The sequence below is a fragment of the Barbatula barbatula genome (assembly GCF_947034865.1).
Source record: "Barbatula barbatula genome assembly, chromosome: 25".
Taxonomy (NCBI): domain Eukaryota; kingdom Metazoa; phylum Chordata; class Actinopteri; order Cypriniformes; family Nemacheilidae; genus Barbatula; species Barbatula barbatula.
The window spans coordinates 3,397,896-3,422,551 of record NC_136788.1 but is presented as its reverse complement, the minus strand read 5'-3'; the positions used below and the strand labels follow the sequence as shown (position 1 = coordinate 3,422,551).

Below are 24,656 nucleotides of genomic sequence, written 5' to 3'. Positions count from 1 at the left end.
ATTATCTCGGAGAAGGTAGGTTCTCAAGATCAAACCCCAGTCAGTCTCTCACAACGTCAAGAGACCGACTGAAGGGGAACTAACTTTATTTAAAAAGTTTTTTCAATAATTGTTGTTATTAATTATGTATATGTTGTGTTTTATATTACGTTCCGCGCTTAGGCATTACTTTGCTTTTATGAGTATTTGGATGTTGAATGTCAAACACTGTCAATTCTGTGCTTTTCTCATACAATTGGGATTGAGGCTGTTATATGAGGCTTACTTACACTTTCTTTATAACGTTCTTCCATTGCCGTATTCCGCATGACACGCCAAACGGGTTTACAAAATGATACTTGAGTAATTCATAATACATACTGTATACAGTAACAAGAAGTTTTTGCATGAAAACCTGGGTCGGTATATTAACACCGTCTCATTTAATAAGACATACAGTTAGGAACTGTGAAGGAATATTTTAACTGCCAAAATGTGTCAAGACAATTTTACCTTTTCCTTTATGACAATGTCCTCAATAGGGCTCCCATGGTCCAAGGAACTGGCATCTAAGCACAAATCAAAACACTTAATATCAGTTAAAATCCTCTCAAGCAATGAAATAAAACTCAACTATAAATAAATTAAATATCTGCAAATGAATGTGAAACAAACTATTCATGTCCAAGTAGAAACAGGTGTTTGAGAGTCAACAGGTGTGCATTGATAACAACTCCAAATGCTTCATACATACACAGACCATAGTGTATAGTTCTCACTCACAGCAGTCTAACCCTGAGCATTAGTATACTAAAGTCTATTTATAGAGCTCGCAAATGGGATTAGATCAGTTATGTGCAGGTGTACAGGCTACATTGGTCATCGAATTCAACACAAATCTACAGATTCTGCTGAGAGGTTTCTAAAGAATATGCCTGGATAAACAGTTTACTAACAGTTTTAATTTAATAACCTGGCCTAAACAAGTTCATATTCTCTAACATATTCTCTAATATAAAGTGCACACACAGTAGCCTATGCTGTACGCATATGCGCCTGTCCCCGTTACCTTTTCCAGCGGACTGGCTCTCGCATGTAGTATGAACGTATTTTTCTCCATATTCAGGAGAGAGCTCGTAACATTCCCGGTGTATCTCAGACATGCTAATAGTGCATGAACTCCTGTGCGCATCAGATACTGCATGGAGCGCAACGGATAGACTCCCTCCTTACAGATTAAATAAAGCAGTCTACAGTGAACACCTGAGATATTAAGAGCCAACAGAAAGTGGCGACACACTTTAAAAGCATTAATAACCTTTACGTCGTTCTTCCTTTTGCAATTGCTTTCTACCCAGCTATGTTTTAACTTTTTATAATCCTTAAATACGTAAAAGTCAAATAAATTAACCGTGATAATAAAAACCATAAATAGGACGCTCATGTGGCTAAAAGCGCATTGGGACTGAACCCAAAACCACGTCCATATTTCAGCGCCCCCTTTGGCAAGACAAAGTACAAAAAGTGCGAAGGTGTGTATGTTAGCGAGAGAGAGAGATAGAGATAGATAGATAGATAGAGAGAGAGAGAGAGAGAGAGAGAGAGAGAGAGAGAGAGAGAGAGAGAGAGAGAGAGAGAGAGAGAGAGAGAGAGAGAGATAGAGAGAGAGAGAGAGAGAGAGAGAGAGAGAGAGAGAGAGATGGGAAGGAAACTCAGCTTGAGTTTTTCCTTCTTTCAATGGCATGAGGAAGCGGACGGAGCTCTGTGAAACTCGCCGAGACTTTCCCTCTCCAGAAGACCCACAGCCGATCAGAAAATCACATTTTCACATGCCTGTCATCGGGAGCTGAAATATGATTTAAGTCTGTGATCTTCATTTGGATGGCACCGATGATGAGTGTCCTGACTCTTGGACATGTGGGAAGACTGTAATTCAGCCATGGCTTTTCCTCCAGGATACTTGTACCAGTCTTCACTCTCCATGTACTCGTGCCCTCCGCACGCGTCCGGTGCGATGACGGGCCCGCGCACGCATGATCTGGGACGACCCTCCGGCGCCTCGGCGTTTGCCCCGTACGCGACCATAGCTTTCAGCAACACTTCAGCCTTTAACTCAATCCAGTACAGTTCTGAATCCACAGTCCCTTTTACTACTTACGTGGTGAGTTATATTGACACACAAATTGGATTTCGGAGGGTTTTAATGTCGCTTATTATAATCATTTTATGACATTTTAATCTTTCATCTTGTAACTCCAGATGCATCTTTTAATGCCACTGTCGATTAAACTTATTTAGTCAACACACGTGAAATGTGTTGATTTGTTTTTTCTCTACAGAAACCAAAATATGTTAAACTTTTGTAAAAAAAATTCACTTCACTTTCTTATTCTTAGTTAATTCGTTTTAAAACATAGAAACATAAAAAGCTCAATTTAATACAAACTAAAAATGAAATAAGAACAAATACTGTACAAGTTAATAATCAGTGATTCGTTTGTGTTTCTCGCTATTTTTTAGTGGACTGCTTTTGCTGCATTTATTTTATAACAAAATGATTATTAACAAGACAAATAATTTTACCAACCATTAACTAACATGCATAAAATACATATCTATTTTGTTTTCACGCTTTTTTTATTTTTAACAAATGGAGTTCACGTGATAGAAACAACCCTGCATTTCGATGTTTATAGCTCAGAATATTCATATGTATTTTATTTGTTATTTAAACAAAACGAAACATTTATATTTGATATATTTTCGATCAGTATAAATTCAATATTTGTATAACTGTCCGCCCTGACCTGACACATTTAAACAGCAGAGCCGAGCCAACATAAATCATTGATGTATAATGATCTGTATTCATTCATTGCCCAGGGCTCCCCGTACGACCATTCACCGGGTTTAACTTCCTCTATGGGCTACCACCCGTACGCTGGGCCATTGGGTGCGTACCCGTTTGGAGACCCAGCATACCGAAAGAACACCACCCGAGATGCCACCGCCACCCTGAAGGCCTGGCTGAGTGAACATAGAAAAAACCCGTATCCCACTAAAGGTGAGAAGATCATGCTGGCCATCATCACCAAAATGACTCTGACTCAGGTGTCCACCTGGTTCGCTAACGCACGGAGGAGACTGAAAAAAGAAAATAAGATGACCTGGACACCACGAAACAGGAGTGAGGATGAGGATGATGGGGACAGCATTGATTTAGAGAAAAACGACGAAGAGGATGAACCGCTAAAGACCACCCAAACAACAGAGATGACCAAAGATGCAGGTGTGCATTTCCTATAAATTCGCTTTTTCATGTCTTGTGCGCACTGTTAATTATCATAATAATAATAATAACATATTTGTCAAAATAAAATGTATATGTAATAATATTGATCAATCGCAACAATAGTCTCAAATAAAGTATGCTTCCTTAAAGGTTTTCAATGACAAAACTAAATGTTCATTTTAAGCTGTTTTTATGTTCAATTTAAAATGATTATCCTGCATTAGATTTGATATTCGGGGGCACTAAAAGTCCACATATAAATATGATTGAAAAGCCAAATAATCTTAATGGTTTCTTTGTTTAACCTCATGTTGCAGTTCGCGACGACTGTTCAGAAAAGCACACAAACGACGACGCGACGGATCGTGTTATAATCGACTGTGAAGAACACGAGAAGCGGACAGTACCCGAGTCTCCGGTGGCCACGACCTCCTCTCCCCTAAACGACATCAGAGAAAGCCCGAAGCCCCCCAGTGAAAACTGCAAACCCACATCTGTCATTCATTCAGCAAACCCGACCCCCAAACCCAAACTGTGGTCTCTTGCTGAAATGGCTTCGTCCGATAAGAGGTGTGACGAGACATCAGGGAGGTTATCACCCGTGCATTGCCCGTATCCCCCGAGACATTTATACTACACGTCTGCTTTCCGCCCGGGCTTCACGAACTATAGCGCATTCGGATCCCTGCACGAATCCAAGCCCAAATATCTAAACGGAATAAACCAGACTGCGTTACACAGAGACAGCAAACTCACTCTCTAGCCACTTTTATTTATTATTATCTCCAGTGCAAATAAAACAGCTTTGTTGCATCTGAGCTGCGCGACGTTTTCTTACATTTAGGAATGAAGTCATGTTTTATGCGGAAATGCTCCTTTTTTCACATATATCCATTCAATGTAACACGTCCGTGCAAGAGGCCAAAGTAGTCATTTAAAAAAAGTTGTGTGTCTGCTGTTAAAATGATCTATTTATCTTATTTTATTGGATGTTCATATATTACCCCTGATCATGTGTGCCATTTTACAAAACCTACCGAAGATGTCACAGACACAGAAATCATTTTGGGATTATGAAGTTTATTCATCAACACACGTTCTGTGGTTTGGTTTGCAACTATAACATTATGCATAATTCAGGTTTCCCTGTATAAGCAGTCATGTGTTAAGAACATTTTTAATATGTAAAAGCTGTTTTGATGGGCTCACTGAAAGATATGACAGATACTCTATAAAGGTTGGCATCAGGTTTGGAAGACGTCAGTCAAGACAATTTAGCTGCATTTGTTGAACTCAAGCTATTCTTCACATATATTTCAACCCCGTGAGGATTATTCCATCATCACTCTTTGAGAACATTGTGCAGTGCCTTCCAGATTTGCTCACAACTGTGCTTCACTTATGGACTCAAAGAAAACACTCAATAACTGTAATAGTCGCCTCCTGGGCTTAATACAGTGGATAAATTGTGTATTTAAATCGCACAAGTCAACATTTATTGCAAGGGGATTATGGGACAGCACTCATAAATGGAGGAGATATTAAATTTGTGCTCCATACGGCATCTAAACATGAAACGTGTGTTGAAGTGATGCGGGAACAGTGAGGGGCTAAAAATGTTCAAAAGACCATTTTAAAAGGGATTAAGGGGTGTAAATTCAAAATGTAGTAAACTCTTGGCAAGAAAGAGAGGATTACCACCAATTCTCAATTTCTGCTCGAACGGCAGAGTCCAACATCAACAAACATCAGAGAAGCGACTCGGGCCCTGTGGCTTACAGGGGTAATACAACGTCTTTATACACAAAACCATGAAAAGAAGCTGCAAGGATGTGAAAAGCTCTCTAATCCTTTGGGTAAATTCAGAGTTTGACTATATATGTTCACACAAGGTGCAATGCTATTTCACAATCCAGTGAATTCAAAGCTTTGTAACCAAAGATGCTCCATCAAAACTATCCAATTATCTTCCGTCCACTTGCACCAATGTCGCATTCAACACGCGTATTTTCCTTTCTTATTACTTTATAAGGAGGATTCAAAACATCTACAAATGGGATTCCTTTTCAAAATTGCTGTTGTGCAGAAATGTATATACTGTATGTTTACATGTGGCACTTTCCTTCAGCTCAGTCATTGCAAGAAATTATATGACATCCTTTATCATCACATAAATATTTAACCTGTTATAATTACAGAAGACATATTTTGCTTGCTATATACGTGGCTTTTTGGGGAAATACATCAAATCTAGTTTATAGTGAAACCAGGCAGTATTAATGTTTTTGTTTTAACAGTACGTGTCTGATTATTGACAAAAATTTCCTCTCAGGAATTATATATTTTTGTAAAGAAATGCATATGCAGGATAATTAAATGGCGTGTATGACTTTTAATGGACATTTGATATGATATTAAATGTTTTATGAGTACAAGTGAGCAGTCCGTATGATAGAAGAAGGTGTTAAGACAATGCTTGTCCACTCGCCGTCACACCCTGATGTGCTTATTTAAAGCAAGCACGCTTTTGCTCTTAACTAAAGGGTGTGTAAAGCTTTTAAAAATATTGATTTTGAGCTGATCGATTCAGACTAAAATAGTGTTTCCTGCATAGTGAATATAAACACTAACATGCCAGACAGCACAAGCTGAATTGTGAGATGTTCATGTTACCCCTCGTCCACTTCAGCCTGAAGTCAAACCACTGAATATCAAATTAGCACTTTCTAAAAGTGTTTAGATTTTTTTCACAGGATGTAGTCTAAGTTAAAGTTGCCTGGTGCCTTTTGTACTCGTTCATATTAAATGAGTTAGATTTTGAGCAGTTCTCAGATGGTTTTGCTTCTGTCTTTGCCAACAGTTTTGGATATTAGGAGGTGTGCCAACACAGTAATTCAATTATGTGTGGCACAAAAGTAGGATATACTAAAATCTCAGCGGTATTGCATATTGTTATCTAGTAAAACTACAAAGAAGTCTCAACAATATGCCCATATATCAATGACATACATCTATTACACTTCCACCCAAAATATATAACAGTTTAATGTCGCCATGTTTTACACGTACATGCATTCCCAGCGAGTAAAACCCACGAACCATGAACAGTCTCAATAGGAAAATATAAAATGTATTTTTAATATTTAATAGTTTATGCTCATAAAAAATAATCCATAACAAATATTTGATTCTTAGTTGAAGTGAACCTGTATTAAAGGGCTGGTGTTATTCGAAGATCAGAGTCATACTGCCAGTCTAACATTCAATACCTGTTCCTATTCAATAACCGTTTTTTCCACTAGACAAATTAATCTGCATGACTGTTCTGAGAACAAAAGATCAAGATTTGTTTTCATTCTTTTTTTAATTTACCATTATTCTCCCTGTTGCCTGCAACCTGCAGTTGACAACCACAATTTTAAAGCACTGGCAAATATGTTTCTTTTGTTTCGTCAAAACACTAGCAAACATTTTGACACATGTAATCCAGCGTAAACTACTTTTCCTTGCAGCTATTATTCATTTTCCTAACAAGCTCCCCGCACACTGTATTTCTATATTATCTCTGCAGGTCCTTCAGGCCTTTGGCAAATAGATTTCATTTAGGGTTGAAAACGGCCAGAGACGCCGCTGATGGCTCAATTTACTCAATAATAGATGGGAGGTAGTCTCTAAAATAATATTGACTTAAACACTCCCGCACGCCGCGGAGGCTCGGGCGAGAAGGAGGCGTTTGAAACAGACAGCTGCGCTGTAGCCTCAGGGCTCCTCTTTAATTGAAAGCATCATTAGGAGCCTCTGTGGCCCTGAGCAACTCTCGTCCTAGCAGCGCAAATAACGCTTCGCTCGCCACAAAGCCATGAACGTAACACGAGGCTGCTGTCGTCACATGCCACATTAGATAAGATCCCGACGTGCAGATAACAGCATGCCGAGGGATGATTGCCTAATTAAGATATGCCATCTTACATTGTCTTCGGATGTAGCGGCTTGTTCGGTTATTCACGTGAAGGATGTGAACCATTTCAAAAAAGCAAACAAATACCTGTTTTGATTATTTGTCATAAAAAATCAATTGAGCAAAATGCAATGCCTCTCAAAATTGGACGTGCTTTTTTGGATGATTTATTTGCTTTTTTTATCTAAAAGCTTCTGTATTTTGGATGTTAAAATAATTGCAACTCTTGTGGAACTGTTGGAGTTATTATGGAGCGGAACTATCATTATATCAGAGAAGATCAAATGATACAAATGACAAATGACATTTTCTGTCATCATACTCACCTTTGAGTTGTTCCAAATGTGTACACATTTCTTTATAGATTTCAACACCCGTCATTAGGTCCATCCCATAGTAGGACAAATTACATTATATATTTTTGTCTGTTGAACACCAAAGAAGATACTTTGAAGAATGTAGGACAGCAAACAGTTCTGGGGCACTTTTGACTACCATTGAATTTCTCCTAACGTGGCAGTCAATGGGTGTTGAGATCCGTTTGTTATAAGCATTCTTTCCAATATCTTTCTCTGTGTTCATCAGAACAAAGACATTTATACAGATTTGGAACAACTCGAAGGAGAGGAAATGATGACAGCGTTTTCATTTTGGGAAAAAAATCTGCAGTGTGGGGCAGAAATGACACATTTCAGCTTTAAGTGCTTAACAGTAATGGACAAATATGAACGGGTTATACTTCTGAATGACTTCAAACGTTTGAGACAGATTTTTTACTAAAGTCTAAGGTAGGCCATAGCTGACTCAATCCATTTGTGTTATTTCCAGCCTGGGTTACAAAGGGATTTGTTTTCAAAATCTGTGCGAATCACACAAAAATGCATCATTATTAGAAAAAACTAAACTTTTATTGTAGTGTGTAAGCACATTTTTTTGTGTACTGCAACACACAAATAAGACTATTATGATTGACCATCAGGTTATTTCTTATGGTGACCTTTAAGTTAGCCTTTCTAAATCTCTTTAAATGGTTTAAACTGGTACTGCGTGTGCCCAAACAAACAGCATTACATTAAATAAACTCAAAACTGTCCAGAACTTCTTTGTGCTGATACACCAATGGGATGAAAGCTTGTACTTCCTTACATATGTAAGTTTATATGCAAGGCTATTATTTCACACAGGTATATTCTTCTAAGCTAAAATCACATTAATAAAAAGTGCATCAGAAGTGCACGATAGATCAGATTAGCAGGTATCTTAACAGCACGAGGAACACACGTAGCATTTGCAATAACACACTGACTCGGTAAAGCAATGCATTTATCTCATCTGTTAGGGCATTTAGTTAAGCTGAAGGAAAGAGAATGTTATCCGGAAAGCCGGAACAAAGTTTGAAAGGCAACGCTCGCAGGTTTAATATCGCTAGATCACAAGCACTCCCGCATTACATCTGTAATGCGACGCATTCAGCAAGAACAATTGACAGAGTGCCTCTGTATTCACAAGGGTTGAGTTATCATATTAAAAATACATTTATTCTAAGTCAATTTTTGAGATTGTTTGGCAGTGCTGGAAACAATAACATCATGGAGGACTCCATATTCCTGCCAGCACCCTGGGGTAGAACTATATTTCTTTTTGATGTGATTAAAAAGCAATGATGAATATGATTTGCTTTGTAGTTGAATAATGGCTGGAAAAGCGAGACTGCTCCAGTGAATGGATTCCTTCATCTTAAATGGAAAGGCACCAATATATCATTACATTTTTATCTATTCTGAGAGCGCTTTAGGTGATTTACTGTAAATATTGCATACATTTGAAGGTGCAGGTATTATTAGCAGCTGCTCATCCATTGGAACAATAACCCAACTGTTTTTATTATACCTATTTTTCTTTTTTACGTATAAGTAATAGATGAATTATTATTGAGTGAAGGCCACTTTCTCCAAAAATCAGGACCCAGGTTAGATACAGTCGTGTAGTAAGACTACTTAGCAGACAAACCAGGCAGAAACTGCAATAAATTAATAATCATTGTGAATCAAAGTGATGTTGGCAAGCTTTTGACAACTGCGCACATCAAAACGGTGGAATTGCAAAAGAAAGTGCTGTCATCTCTACCCTTATGAACCTCAGTGAAATACAAGGATCTGGCAACTTCAAAGATGCCTTGCGGAATCTGCGTGAGACAAAGTTCTGCCGATCAAGTTTGAATATAGTGCTTGAATAAGAATCATACGTTAATATTTGTTAATGCCATTATACAAATGGTTGCCAGGCCATTGCTAGGATCTTCTGAATGGTTGCTGCTTACCCGTTTCAATTCTCATTTCAGTAAAAGTATACACCTGCTAAAATAAATCTGTTGTTTTTGCAGTAAAAAAACTGCCATCTGTGGTTGCCCAAAAAAACAAGATACATACAAACAACTTAAAAGCTTCTCCTAATTCGGTTACACTTTATTTTATGGTGTCGGTATTGTACCTTGTAAAAAAACGAATTTTACAGAATGTTTGTGTTATTCTTTTTTTAATTTCCAAGTAAAAGAGTTAACAGAGTTTTTATACAGATTCAAGATTCAGGTCAAAAAACATAAAATTACAGAAGCCCGCAAATTTACAAGAAAGACATGGGGGGTGTAATTTTACAGGTAAACCCGTTATTCTACAGTTGATTTCTGGCGCCCCAGTTGCCAGGTTAAAAAAATACAGAAAATACAAGAAAAACAATGTAATATTTATCTTAATATTCTGTCATTTTTTTTTTTGCTCTATATTTCTGTTTTTCAAGTTTACGGTAAATTTCAGTCTTTTACGGATTTATTTTTACAGTGCACAGTGTACAAGTATACATTTCAGTACTTAAAGAGAATTTAAAATAATTAACCATGTGTAGTTACTATAAGGTTAGGGTTAGGATTAGGACTAAGGTTAGTTACAAGTTATTATTCTTAATTTATAGGAAATACTATGAATACTGTGTGGAACCAGGGCAGCGTACAATAAAGTGTTAACTACAATTCTTGATCATATTTTTTATGTCTATCATGTATATTTTAAATTCTTGTAACTATACTTAATGTATTATTTAATATAGATCTGTTTTTTTACTTCATAATATACATGAAATACAGTTAAACACCACAATGCGGTAAAATGGATAAAGGTTTATCACATGTGGCCTTTACGCCTTTCTGTGATATACAGTAAACATTAACTAACAACATAAAAAATATAGAACAAACAACCTTATGTCTAAATAATTGGCAAGAAGTATAAGAATAGACATAATTAAACACAGGAAAAAAACTGTTTTTACTGTAACCTGTTTTTTTGGTATTTTTGAAAATGCATAAAATTTCATCATGAAATATAAGATAACATATCTTATAAAGTGTGCAGATCAGAAAAAGGTGAAAAAATTTATATGTAGAAACACATTGTTCCATTGTATTGTGTGTTACAACAATTGTACATTAAGTTGTTTAGAAATTACACAATTTAACATATCTTTTACGTCCTCAGAATAAATGGTTCAAGTATTCATGCCTTATATAACACTAAGACACTTTACAATTATGAGACACTTTGTTTGAGTGTATTGAAGCCAAATTATATATACAAGATTGACAGCACCCACAAAAATCGTAGGTGACAGTTACAAAAAACAAATCAGTATTGTAAGCTTACCATTGTGAATCATAAGAAGAAATTTCTAAATACTGACTTTTTATCTGCAGATTTAATTGAATATTACATTTAATAACAATAATAAATAATATAACATCTGCGATGGTAGTGGATCGACAGATCGTATATACTATAGAACATAAAATGTGCAACTTTTTTGATCTGTCCTTATTAAAATATTTAAAGTGACAGTGGGAGTGTGTGGGTGTTGTAACAGTTCCCTTAACTTCTGATATTTACATCTATAAAGTGAATCCATGATAAGATGAGTAATATCAAAGACAACATAGGAGTGTGGAGTTTTTAATAATGTACAACCTGTTCCAAGCAGAGGCGTCAGAATGTCACGGGAGTTTTTAAAGCTTATAAATTGCGAATGAGGTGAGGTAGACATCTATCATTATAAATGCTGTGTGCTCTTTAAACCAATGTATGCTGTGATGTAGGGAGAGGAGTTTAATGAATATGAGACATAATGATTCATGTCATTCATGGCCACCATTCATGTCCGGCTTTTGCATTTTTTCAATCTGAAGCCTACTTTATTGTATCGTGCAACGTACCTTCCAACCCCTGGCATTTTAAGGACGAAACCACCAGCCTGAATTCACAACTATTTTACGCAGTGGTTAATTCGTATGAATTGGTCTGATGTGAATCATACAAAAACGTACTATTATTGGAAAAAAGCTCTACTGAAGCCCCTCCCGTAACCCCAGTACTAAATCGAATCTGGCTCGAAAGCATATCGTACTAAAAGGTACGAATGAGATCGTCAAAGTTAGCCACCCGGTTATAAATACTTACAAATTGTAGTGAGGTTGTGTTGGATGCCCAGCTTGTCTGTAGGTGGCGTGGTGAACATAACAGCAGTCGTGGCCAAAAGGTTAGAGAGTCTGACTTGTGACCAGAAGGTAGATGGTTTGCTTTTTTTTAGGGCCGGTGGGTATTGAGCATGTACGTGTGTTCATGATTTGCTGTGCATGTGTTCACTACACTCTGGATGGGTTAAATGCAGAGGTCACATTTCGGGAATGGGTAACCATATCTAAGAAATAGGTCACTTTCACTTTTCAATTTCAACGAAGGATACATGCCATTTGTGATTCTTGTCACAGGTGATTCTTGTCATAAGGTGCATGAAGCAGAATCCAGATGCAGACAAATCCATACAAAATTAATTTATTAAGACAGAAAAATAAGGGAAGAAACTAATGGGAGGTAACAAGGGCAACAGGTGAAGGGCGTAAACTAATGATATGATAATGAATAAGGAAACGAGGGGGTGGGGCTAAGGCGATCAATGGTTCCAAAACAAACACAAGAAATGGGGCTGTCATGATCCTGTCGGCCAGGACAAAAGATGCAGCTGCTAGTAAGGGCGGGATCATGACAGATTCTGGCTTACCTGCTGATAGCTACAACTTTGCAAAAGAATGAAACCCGTTATCTAAAAGAAATAAAGGACAGAAATGGAAGGTTAACTCTTTCCCCGCCTGCATTTTTTAATACAGTTTTAGGATTATTCATCATTTTCACAAAAATTTCATGGCCTACAGAATATTTTAATTTATGAATATGTGAGTATACAATGTATCAAATTGGAGAACAGAGACTCTGCTTTTAAACAAATAAACAAAAACATATTATTCTCCATGTATTCTTTTTCATCTTTGAATGTACTTTTCTTAAAAACTAAGTAAATTGTGTTTTCATCCAGATCAGATTTAGAATGGTGATCAAAACATAAACTGCATTGGTGTTCTTTTGAAGTTACTTACATCATCAAGGCTGTCTCATTTCAGAAAAGCAAGTAGGAAATGCAAACTTTTTCTACATTAATTCGGAGGATGCATGAGGTGTATCTTTGGGTGCTAGATAACAATTTATCTTTGTAATTCTGTACTTAAATAAGAGGCAGCAGCTGCACATTCATTCATATACGTGATGTTTAGATGTAAACAGTTTAAAAAATTTAAAGATTTTTCCTTAGTGATTTTTTAAAGTTTAAATTTGTAAATCAAGAAATTGGTTAAACTTCGCAAAATATGAGTAATGAAATTGATACTTACACTGTACACTGTAAAAAATGGCAAAATGTTTTTTCCGTAATTATAATAAAAGACTGTATTTCAAAAATACATCAAAAATACATACATAAAAAATCAGTTTATTTTACATTTTGCAAGGAGTAAACAGTGTTCCTGCTTCCTTTTTTGCCAGTATGTCCTACAAAGTGCATCTCTTCTAACTTTAGGTTTATGTAAAAATACAGATTTTACAGATTGACGATCGGACAATAGATTTTTTATCTACATGTATAAGGAAAAGAAAATGTAAATTTGTAAATATAGCAAATTGAGTTACTGTCTGATTGTATCATGGCAATTAATTAGCTATTATGTATGTCATTTTTCATGAGGTTGTTAATTCTTATTCATTTGTATGATTAAATGCAGTCATATTTACTGTAGGTCAACAGTCATTTATGGGTGGTACGTCATTCTTGCTTTTTCTTTTGTATGAATCATCGTGCAATTTCATACAAATTCCCCTGACCGCTGACGGTGTGTCCGTCATATCCTCCCACTCCTGAAAATGTCAACTAGGATAACAAGCGATAATCGACATTATGCCTCTCTGGGCTCAATTAGTTTTGTCTGATGGGTTGAACTGTCCAGCAGTTCAGATGCAAATAGACCTGAGAAGACAAGACTAGACCCGGCACAGGTGGTACTTAGCATGGGGGCTGTCATCTACATCAAAAGGACACCTCTGACACTTCACATAACTTACAGATCCTTCTGCTGCCACCAGAAAGGAAGAACAAAAGAACCGGCTTGAAAGAGGAATCAATAAGCATATGGCAATTAATAAAACATTTTCCCACTGAATTCACTACAGACGGGTTTCCTTTGTTCTAGTTTGACAGAAAGAGGAGACTTGACTGAGCACATCATCAAATAATGTCTAACATTTCATCGGTCCAATTTTTGTAGTCTGTTACCAGTCTCAAAATGAGGGCTCGTGGGGACTTTCTTGTGCATTTAACACACCACTGCAGTTCTCCAAAAGGTGAGTATAACGGTGATTAGATGATTATGATGGAAATCCACTATTGATGATGGATGGATATTACAGATAAGATCCCAGCAACCAAGGAATGCTTTCAATGTGCAGCCCTACCAATCCAACAGGCAGAACATCTGCCAAGCTTGACATCTTATCAAAGTCTCATCCAGAGTCTGCTCACTGAAATTTTACTACTGCACAACAATTGTGGTGGGTCCGCTTTTTCCTGCACAGTGATTTTGTTTTTGCTAAAACTTGTTTATGGGTACATTTTGCAGAGATTGGTCTGACAATAATTTTCTGATGAATGTTGTGTGTATGTCTTATATACAGTTTATTATAGTATTACATTTTATAATAATCAAAGCTACACATGTCTGTGTTTTACTCAGCTTGCGGCTTGCAAGTAACCGGCTCAAGAAAATGGTTGTAGTCATTTGACTGGGAGGACCCAATTGTTTATAACACTGGGGGTAAGGTGTAATTACAGTGTAATTCTCTAAAAAATATAACGACATGTCCTTAAAATGATAGTTCACACAAAAAAATTTAATTCTGTGATTATTTACTCACCCTTTTGTCATTTCAAACCTTTTATGACTTTCCAGCTTCAGCAGAACACAGAAGAAGATATTTTGAAAAAAGTTGGTAACCGAACAGGACCCCATTTACTTCTTTTGTATTGACACAAAACCAAGGCAAGTCATACAGGTTTGAAATGACAAAAATGGTGAGTGAGTAAATGCTGTCAGAATTTTTTATTGGGGGGGGGTTAACTATTACTGTAAAATTGGTGAGGTATAGATTCAGGTCCTAGTCATGATTTAGTAATAAACTAAGTGCAAAGTATAGACATATACAACATTTTGGCTCATTATTTGAACTATGCATGTTACATGCTTGTTTACAGTTTTTCTCAAATGCTAAAACTCAAAAGCCAATCCTCTAAACCAAATGTCCAGTTGTCTAAACACATTTACTAAATATAGCCATCATTTTCCAATATCATAAACACATTTCACATGAAGACACAATTCACAAAACACAATCCTCCATTCTCATAAATCTTAACACATTTTTCCTTGTTAAAACACAAGTTGCAAAATAACTCTGCTCATATTCTCAGATGAAAGCTCATGTGATGCAAAATGCTTGCCACAGTCAGCAATATTTGAACACAATGAACACACCTGGCACCATTCATTACACACATCGACTCAAAATTTAAGACACTTGTTGCCAATGCTGTGACCTCATGTATAAAAGCAAGTTCAGAGGGCACAGTTTGCTGAAGATTCGAGTCAGAGGAGGGAGAAGAGCTGGCTATGGAAGAAGAGGAGGAGGCCAACAAGGGAGAGGAGAAGCTCCAGGAGGAAGAGGAGGAGGCCAACAAGGGAGAGGAGAAGGTCCAGGAGGGAGAGCAAGACAACCTCCCACCATCATTATAGACAAGATGCGAGCAACAGTCATTGACCATGTCATTGTCCATGGCATGACAATGGCTGAAGTAGGACTAAGTGTCCGTCCAAACCTGAGTAGGTTCACCGTGGCCACCATTATCAGGGCATTCAGACAACACAACAGGTATTGTACTCTATTGCTTTCTTTGTCACAATACAATTTACAAGCCTGTGAAAGTAGTCTATTTGTTTCAAATAAGTTGTTACTGTATTTGTAAAACATGTCAATTGACAACACATGTTTCTTTCTTTAGAGTTGAAAGAATGCCACATCGAGGTGGGAGGGTTGCCATATTTACAGCGGCACAAGAAACCCTCATTTTGGATATGGTTTGTGAGAACAACCTCATCTCCGGGAGATGACTCCGGGAGATCAGAGTCCGGGAGATCAGAGACAAAGTCACTGCCGATAATGTCAACTTTGAGAGCATTGATGTCAGCTTGGCCACAATAGACCGAGTTCTCCGGTCTCAAAAGATGCGGATGAAACAGGTCTATAGGGTTCCCTTTGAGCGCAACTCTGCGCGACACAAAGACCTACGTTACGACTATGTGCAAGTAAGTATACATCCATGTTCACAGTACAGTTAGTGGACATACTGTGTTACTCAGTGGCCTACATTGCTTCTGGACAATACTGTGCTACCTGATTGACTGTTGTTCTGAACACCTGTGCACTTTCACATTTTCACAGAGGATATTACAGTTGGACGCGATGGCCAGACCTCATGAGTACCTCTTCCTGGATGAGTCTGGTTTCAACCTGCAGAAACGAAGGCAAAGAGGCCGTAACATCATTGGCCAAAGAGCCATCACCTGAGGTTCCTGGCCAACGGGGGGTGGGTGGGGGGGTAATATCACTCTTTGTGCGGCCATGGGTTTGAAGGGGCTTGTCCACCGGCATTCTGTCCTTTGGGTCTTACAACATCCAACGTCTCCTCACCTTCCTAGAGGAGCTAAAAGACATCCTCCTGGACCGCCCATCACATTTATGTGATCATTTGGGACAATGTAAGCTTCCACAGAACAAACCAAATCAGAGAGTGGTTTGTACAGTAACCACCTTTGTCTGCCACCATACTCCGCTTTCCTGAATCCTATAGAGGAGCTCTTCTCATTGTGGAGATGGAAGGTTTATGACAGACAACCATACACTAGATAGAACCTCCTAAGGGCAATGGAGCTGGCCTGTGTTGACATCCCAGTGGAGGCCCTCCATGGATGGATTCGCCATTCCAGGGCGTTTTTCCCGCAGTGCCTGGCAAGAGACAATATAGCGTGCGATGTGGATGAGGGGATGTGGCCCGATGCAGCTCAGCGACATGATGCCGCACAGTGATTGTGGTGTGTGTGTGTGGTGTGAATAAAGTAAATAAAAAAACTTCACACCCTGATCATGTTTTCAAGAGTACTGTTGTGTGCAATAGATTCAGTTTTTGGATTGATTTGTGTTACAGTAGTGTACATGCAGAATTTACTATAGATTTATACTCTTCATATGAAACTCACAAATCTAAATGCCTAATGCTCTGCAGAGATCTCAGAAGATCCATTACTGTAAAGTTTCTAAAAATATGCATTGGCAGTTATGAAACAAAGAACCTTCTCACAAATTGAGCATTGTGTTTTCAATTTTTTTGCTGTTGTGTGTAATGATGTGTATAGTGTTTACATTTTTGAAAGCTTCGAGCTGCTCTTTTGGTGTGAAAGTTTGAGTTTTGAAGTGAGAAGGTGTGGTTGTGTTTATGTAGCTTTAGAAAAGGGTGTTGTGTTTAGACATTGGGGAACATGGAGGAAACGTTTGTGAAATGTGTTTTAGCATTTGAGAAAAACTGTAATATTAAATATCACACAGATGTTAATATTATGCTTGGTCACTTTACAAATTGGTCTTTTGTAGGTGGTATTTCATGCCCAAAGCCAAATGTCTGGCTCCCTGAGACAATCTATATTCCTGCACAGGGCCGAACAATTTACAAAATAATAAGATCAATGTAATAAACAGCTTTATCACAACTGCCCAACCTAAATTAACATTCAAGATAATCATTATTCATAACTTAACTACTTGTAATTTATATACCACCCCATCCACAAACACAAAAGCACATACACACATCACTGCCCCGTCCTCTTATCCACCGAGAGTCCTGACTGTAGGGAAAGAGCTTAGGATAAAGTTAATCATGCATATAATTGGGTTTTGACTCTTGTGTCTGCAGGGGCCTGACCTGCCCCTATCAGAATGAGCAGCCCATCACCTGAGTGATTAACACATGTAAATGAACACAGCCCATAATTATAAACCACGTTCACCTCCTCTGGAGATCTTCGGTGTGGTCTCCTGGCAGACAGACGTAACTTACTTCTAAACATTGAACCTGAGTTTGAGGAGGTAGAGGGATTAATTCAGGGCCCGGCTATGCCCTCGGCCTGATAGAGCCCACGCTAGCTGAACAAATAAAACTTACAAAACAATGTGGGAATTGGCTGGAAATGTCAAGGCCAAGTATCTCAGCGGAAGAGAAATCAATATAGCATGTGCTTTTCGTACAAGGCCACACTGTCACAGCTTTCATATTCAAACGCAGGCCTCACACACAGTTTAATAATGAATCACAAACTTGAACCATACAGGACCATGACAGGTTCAGGCGGCCAACACAATGCCTGCTGCATGATTTAAGACTCTGACGATACATGCGAGCGCCCTTAATACATGAATTCAGAGCATCAGGTGTAGTATGGTATTGCTTGTTTATTTGCCTTTAAAATATGTCTTTGTAATTTCCCAGGGAACAATTACCAGGGACGGTTCTGAATTGTAGACTAGTTGATTAGTAAAGGTCCTTCCACACCTGGAATGCAAATACAAAGCTACCTGAAATGACTATTAGCCCCCGCACCGTAAAAAGAAAAATACTCGCTGCACTTTTACATTTGTAATGCAACTTGACATTGATTTGCTGTAATTGCTCTGAAAATTATTGCAACAATATCACTCTTCTGGTTCTGTAATAGTTGTAATAATTAAAAAAAAGTTTTCTTGGTACTTATTCTTCTTCGTGTGAACGGTTCCTCATTTAAAGGTCTAGAGTATGATTTAGCGGAATCTAGTGGTGAGGTTGCCAATTGAAACGGCTCACTCCACCTCTCCCATTCGAAGAGCCAATACGGCTGTTGTTGTTGTGTTTTCGCTTCTTTACCCGAAGGAGATACATATTTATGAATCATGCTCTGTAGAGCAGTTTAGGACTACTGTAGAAATAAAATGGCGAATTCCATTCAGGGGCACCTGCAGGGGTGTATGCAGATAGAAATTGCACTTTCTAAGGTAATAAAAAACATAACGCTTCATTACGTAAGGTCTTTATACACCTCTGAAAACATAATTATGTATATTATATTGCATTTCTGTAATAGATCCTCCAAATAATTACTTACTGGACCTTTAATCAACAACTAAAACCCTATTTAAACTTGTATTCACACAAAGAAAATCATTGTAATTGTGACTACAAGTTTATTTGTACAATACTACAAATCTTCCAAAAGCATCTTTTCAAACATTACACAGTTACTGTATGGTTATGTTAAACAGAACATCAACGAATCAGAACGACATCAAGTATTTTAACAACAATGTTAGGTTAGTCTCAGCTGTTCATCTCTGTGAGGTCATTGTACACAGGTTGCGATTTGTCGAACAGGCAGGCTGGATTTGTCAGTAGTTCATCTTAGATGAATTCGCGAGTCCTCATTTTGCAATTATGATATGCAAATCCTACCACCTTCTTGTCGGGGACATCGCTCGAGGACCAGCCCAAGCAGTTTGTTGTCCTGTTCTCGTCTGGCAAGCTTGACATTTTCCCCTTCTGCTTTTGTCCCGTACTCTCTCTGAGGGCCCGACTCCCCTGGCCCCGCTCGAGGCGAGTATTAAGCACGAGACTCTCTCTCGGCACTCTCAGATAATCTCATCAGAGAGTGGGATGTGGGGGGGTGTATGTAAATCCACATCTGTTGTGTCCTCTAGAGAGCCGCTGGAATGCTCATTGCGCCTGGTCTCCTCATCCAGTGCCATGCGGCGAACTGAGACCACAACGTCTCTTTGGAGGCAAACACAAGACTGCTCACGCAGGCAAGCATGCATGCTGCATCTGTCTCTTAAATGACACAGTGTCTGATGGGTAACATATTGAAGTTTTGACTTGGATCACCTTGTGCTTGAAATACGTGGCTCAAGAGCCGGGTTTCGCTGTTTACATCACCATAAATGCACATCTCCAGAAAATATTAGATTTAAGACATCAATCTATAATTGGATTTGAAAAGCACACCAAGAACTTAAATGTAGTTTAAATCTTTCTCATGCATCTCGCTTACATTTGTATTAGGGTTAATAGGCTGAAATGCAATAAATATAAATATAACTATGTCTTCGGAGGTGTATAAAGACCTTACATAATGAAGAGTTGTGTTTTTATTACCTTAGAATGAGCTATTTCTATCTCCATACATTGCAGGTCCCCTTGGAATTTACCATGTTGTACAATTGCCCGAAACTGACAAAATACTTTGCAGAGCACATTTTCATGATCTCCTTCAGCAAAGAAGTGTAAATGCGACCACATCTATAGTCCTGTGTCAGCCAACATAGTACTTCGAAAGGGAGGGTGATGGGTGGAGTGAGCCGTCAGATGCAATTCGTAAGCTCAATGTTGCTAAATTTCACAAACTGGACCTTTAAGTGTATTAACATTTTACAGATGAGCTGCAGCTGTTGACAATGAATTATAATAACGGCAGTTTATCACACAGTTCATTTTTAGGCAATTCTTTTATTGATTGAATATCCACTAAAAATAAATATAAAGGTTCTTTATGTAATTTATGAAGGGATAGTTCAGCCAAAAATGAAAAGTATTGCATTGTTCCTTTATGACTTTCTTCAAAAGATATTTAGAAAAACGCTACTAAACATTGAACAAGATTTTTTTGATGTCTTTGTGAAAAATTTGAAAAGGCAAAACTTTTGTCATATTATGTATGAGTATTACCAATGTCAGTTTACAGAAGTTGTTCCACTCGGCGGCCAGGTATTTACGTCATAGAAAGTTCTAAAAACTATCTACTTGAATGGGAGAAGGCAGATATTTCTAGAATCGCTGGCAAAAATCTCAATTAAACAGAATATTTCCAATCAATGATTTAAAATTTAATTAACACTTTGCAGTTTATTGCTAAGCTAAAATTGCACAAAAAAAGTAATAATTGAGGTCACCTAATCTACTGCTCCTTTTCAGAGGCTGGCAAGCATCTCACGAGAGCCCCGCCCCAGAGAATCGCCAGTCTTTACTGTTTGACTATTGGCTCGTTTTACTGGAAGGCGGGACTTCCTTCGCTAAGGTAGCCCTATTGAGCGTTGCATTGCCATTCATTGTGACGGCAGTGGCGCATCTTGTTAATATTAATATCTGTGGTACTTCATATTCAGTCTGTAGGCATGTGCAAGTATTTCCAAAAACCACCAGTACTGTGTGCTTGTGCAACACAGCATATTTATTAACGCTTCTCCAGCAAAAATAAATTTTTTCAAGAAGACTCTTTTTTTAAGATGATCAAATTAATGAAGTAGGAAAGAGAGGACAGGAAGCAAAATGGGTTAGAGATTGGGTGGGATCGGGAAAGTACCACAAGCCGGAACTAGAACTCGGGTCATCATGGCCATATGTTGTAGCACTAAACAGAGTTATCGGCTCCGACACATTCAGTAGACTCTTAACACACTCTTTAAAATATCTTTTGGGTTAAACCTGGAAATATGCATATCTGCCCAGACACAATGTGTTTCTTTACAAAGTTATCACCAACTGGCCTGGCATGCAAAAAAACAGCATTTCTTCATTTTTCGCAGATCCGTGTTAATGTAGACGCTTATATCTGCAAACATTAATATGATTGAAAATATGTTTTCATTTCAGTGTCATAAGCTAAACAGCTGAACACTAAAGCATCTCCTCTGCAAAATTCCATTCAACCATCAGTTTGAAAATATTTCTAAGGCAGTGACATCCTATAATTGACAATTTACCAGAAATTCGTGGATGGTGAAAACCGTGAAGTAAGCATGCATATAAGGGGCTTTCACACCAAAGGAACGATTTTATTGGCTGTTTTTCAATATGCGTTCTTCAGGGGTCTTGTGTCCTCGTGCTCACGCTATACGTCATCAACAACCTTCAAAGTCCTGTTCCAATAGCCAAGAACACAAGAACAGAGAACGCATGAAAGTAACATGTATCATGCAGCTTTGCACGTCTACAGAATCCACTAGAAGTCACAGAAGTCACTGCGATGCGTCCATCCAAGTTCATTCTTCTGAGGCTGCCTGGCAAGACTGGTCTCCACAAGAACACAAGTCCTCTTTCTTTGCGTTCTTGGAATTGAGAAACAGCCCTTGTTCCGGGTAGGGATGTTGGCATTATTAGATGGAGGCCATTAGATGGAGGCACCCTGTGTTCCATTCCGAAGGGCTCATCCCTATGCCCTAAGCCAGGGGTCGGCCCCCCGTAGCTCTCGTGTGGCTCTTCTGCCCCCTGCTTTTTGGTCCTTAGCAGGCATAGTTTAAATCCTGTCTGGCTAGCGCACTTCTCATAATGTTTATGCCTGCAGAGAGTAGGCGGTCTCTTGTCGTTGTTCATCAAACGCTGCAAAAACAAAAGCCGAAATAAACGTTCACAGAAAGTCTAACTAAAGCAAGTGCGTGCAGCACCGCGACGCTACTCTCCTATTGCTAGGCAACAGTCCCAATTCTTGCCAGGGACAAACATTTATAAATTGCCAACATCTAAATACAAAAATCGCACTGTATTGCAATCTAGTTTTGCGGTAACTATTACCTTATATGCATAACAACCTGTGTTATAGTAATTGAAAGGTTACATATATTCCAGAAAAATTTTATTTGGTGGGAGAGGGCCCAAAATGGCTCTTTTGGTCGCAAAGGTTGCCAACCCCTGCCCTTAGCCCTTCGAAGGGTTTGATGGGTGTATGGGACCGAACCACTGTTTCTTGAAGTGCCCTTCTGCGTCATCATCCCGTGCCCATAAGGAGGCGCCAACGCCACGCAAAGAATCATGGGGGTGTGTAGTGTCAATCAGTAGTACCCTTCAAAATCCGTATTTCCGAAGGCCCCTTTGGAGTTGCCATTTATGAGCACTTTGGCTTGGAACGACCCTTCAATATGGCAGCCATAATTGTTTTCACTCCGAAGTGATATATCCCGTTTGGAACGCACCGTGGAATGCAATTTGCCTCCTTGTTTCCTCGCTCCTCCTTCCTTCATGCCTTAAAGCGACCGAGCTCAGCCACCTTTAAGGACATCTCAATTCTCTAATTGCACCGGGAGGAGGCGAGGATTGTGGAGAGAGGAGGCTTTCCGAGGAATCATAAGCGAGGATAAACAGGTGTTTCCTTTGCGGAAGTGTTTTATCAACTAAACCTGACGCGCATATATAATATATCCTCCCCCTGCACATCGTCACATCTTTAGATCATATTCAAACACGCACAAATGTGATAATTAAGCTTTATATTATTAAATGTAGACAGTATAATTAATATTCATATAGTTAATTTATTAATTATGAATTAATAGTTCATATTTATGTAGGCCCTATAACATATATTTGACATACCTTATATACATTTCTGACCACTTTTAAGCATGTTTTTAACTTATTTTATTGCAGTGGGGATGATGAAATCTACCAAACCTTATTTTCATCATTAATTAATGACGCTTTGAAGTGACCTAAAAGAGACAGAGGATATGCCATTTCACTTCTTTTAAACTTGCATTTTTCACTCGGATGATACGGAAAACAAGACCAAATATCTAAGGTCACTTTTCTTGTCAAGTAATTGTGTTTTGATTTAAGAATGTTTAGATATTTTTACTCGGTGATCCTGAAGATGTGGAGCTAAGACACAAGGAAATTAAGCGAGGATGCACAAATAACAATTGAGAAGATTTGGGGTCATTCGACGGACGCGCTGCTATCGACCGGCTTTTGTCACTAAATAAATTTATTTTTCAACCGATTACTTGTAATTTATTTTCTAATGTATTGTAACTGTTCTTGTGATTGAGATGTATACTTCTTTGTTTTTAGCCTACCCATGGCAATAAAAACGGTTTAAAATAATAATAATTCAGGGAAATTCCCTGAGTGAAAACTATTCGTTTGGGAACTTTGTTCCTGAACTTCTCAGGTCGGAAAGCGCATAGTTTCATTTTGTGTTTTACAGAGAAAGTCACACAAGTTTGGAGGGGCACGAGGCCAAGTAAACAACATTTAATATATTATTTAGCACTTTAATGCCTTCAGTTTCCATGTAACTATCAGACTATATGGAAAACGGCACGTGCTGCCCAGAGCCCACTCCACAAAATAATATCGGCTTCATGAAAGCTTCACAAGAAAAAAGCCACTCCTTCAAAGTTAGCATTTCAGGCCAAAACGGTGTTAAATTGAGAGGTAATGAAAATGTTCTCCGTTTTGAGTTTGTTCTTCACATGGTGCGAAATCAAAGTTGCTATTTCTTTACATCTCAGACGCACGGCGCGGGAAAAGCTGACATGATTCAGCGATGAAGATGATCATAGCGGTCGCCGAGCTGAGAGGGTGACAGGCGGAGTCGCTATTGATTTCTGCTGCGGTAAAAGCACTCAGGGGAACCATTTCAACCCGCCAAACAAACTCAAATATCCGCAAGCGTTATGACAGATGCCTGTGACGTCACAGTCATGCATTTTTCAGCAGTTGCTTCAGATCTGAAAATCAGGACAGACAAAATGTATTATTTGTGTTATTTACTGTTAAGTGTTATCATATTAAAAATTGCAAAGCAGAAATGTTCTTCAGATGTTAAATGTTCTATAAGACTTGAACCATTTGTTATTTTATGGCATCTTGAAGTTTCTTTGTTTTTATGAGTGTTTTATAAGTCTTTTTACTGTTATTGGCCTGGAATATTGGAAGACGCCCCATTATCATGACATCAACACAAAAATTATATTCACATTTATTTCTATATCGCTTTTCACAATATTGCATTGTATTAAAGCAGAAATACAGGAAAGCACAGAAACAAAGTGTGTAGGCCTATAACATACACTGTATCTAAAAATAAATACT

At 38.2% G+C, this 24,656-nt stretch overlaps 2 protein-coding genes across 2 annotated transcripts in view; one reads left to right on the top strand and one right to left on the bottom strand.

The window, feature by feature from the left end:
- The window catches only part of LOC306890188 (uncharacterized protein), a 64,423-nt gene extending 63,190 nt beyond the window's left edge, over window positions 1-1,233 (bottom strand). The window contains exons 1-2 of the mRNA XM_079449743.1: window positions 1,049-1,233; window positions 493-548 (exon numbers count right to left, since the gene is read on the bottom strand). Coding sequence (XP_079305869.1) covers window positions 493-548; window positions 1,049-1,142 — 150 coding nt within the window. The 5' untranslated portion in view covers window positions 1,143-1,233. The remainder of the gene's footprint in view (window positions 1-492; window positions 549-1,048) is intronic.
- A 685-nt stretch (window positions 1,234-1,918) lies between these two features.
- On the top strand, window positions 1,919-4,034 carry irx5b (iroquois homeobox 5b; the record flags this gene model as incomplete). The annotated part of the gene is made up of 3 exons (XM_079450881.1): window positions 1,919-2,140; window positions 2,863-3,268; window positions 3,589-4,034. 3 exons carry the CDS (start codon window positions 1,919-1,921, stop codon window positions 4,032-4,034), a joined length of 1,074 nt encoding a protein of 357 aa, XP_079307007.1.
- Window positions 4,035-24,656: the final 20,622 nt, after the last annotated feature.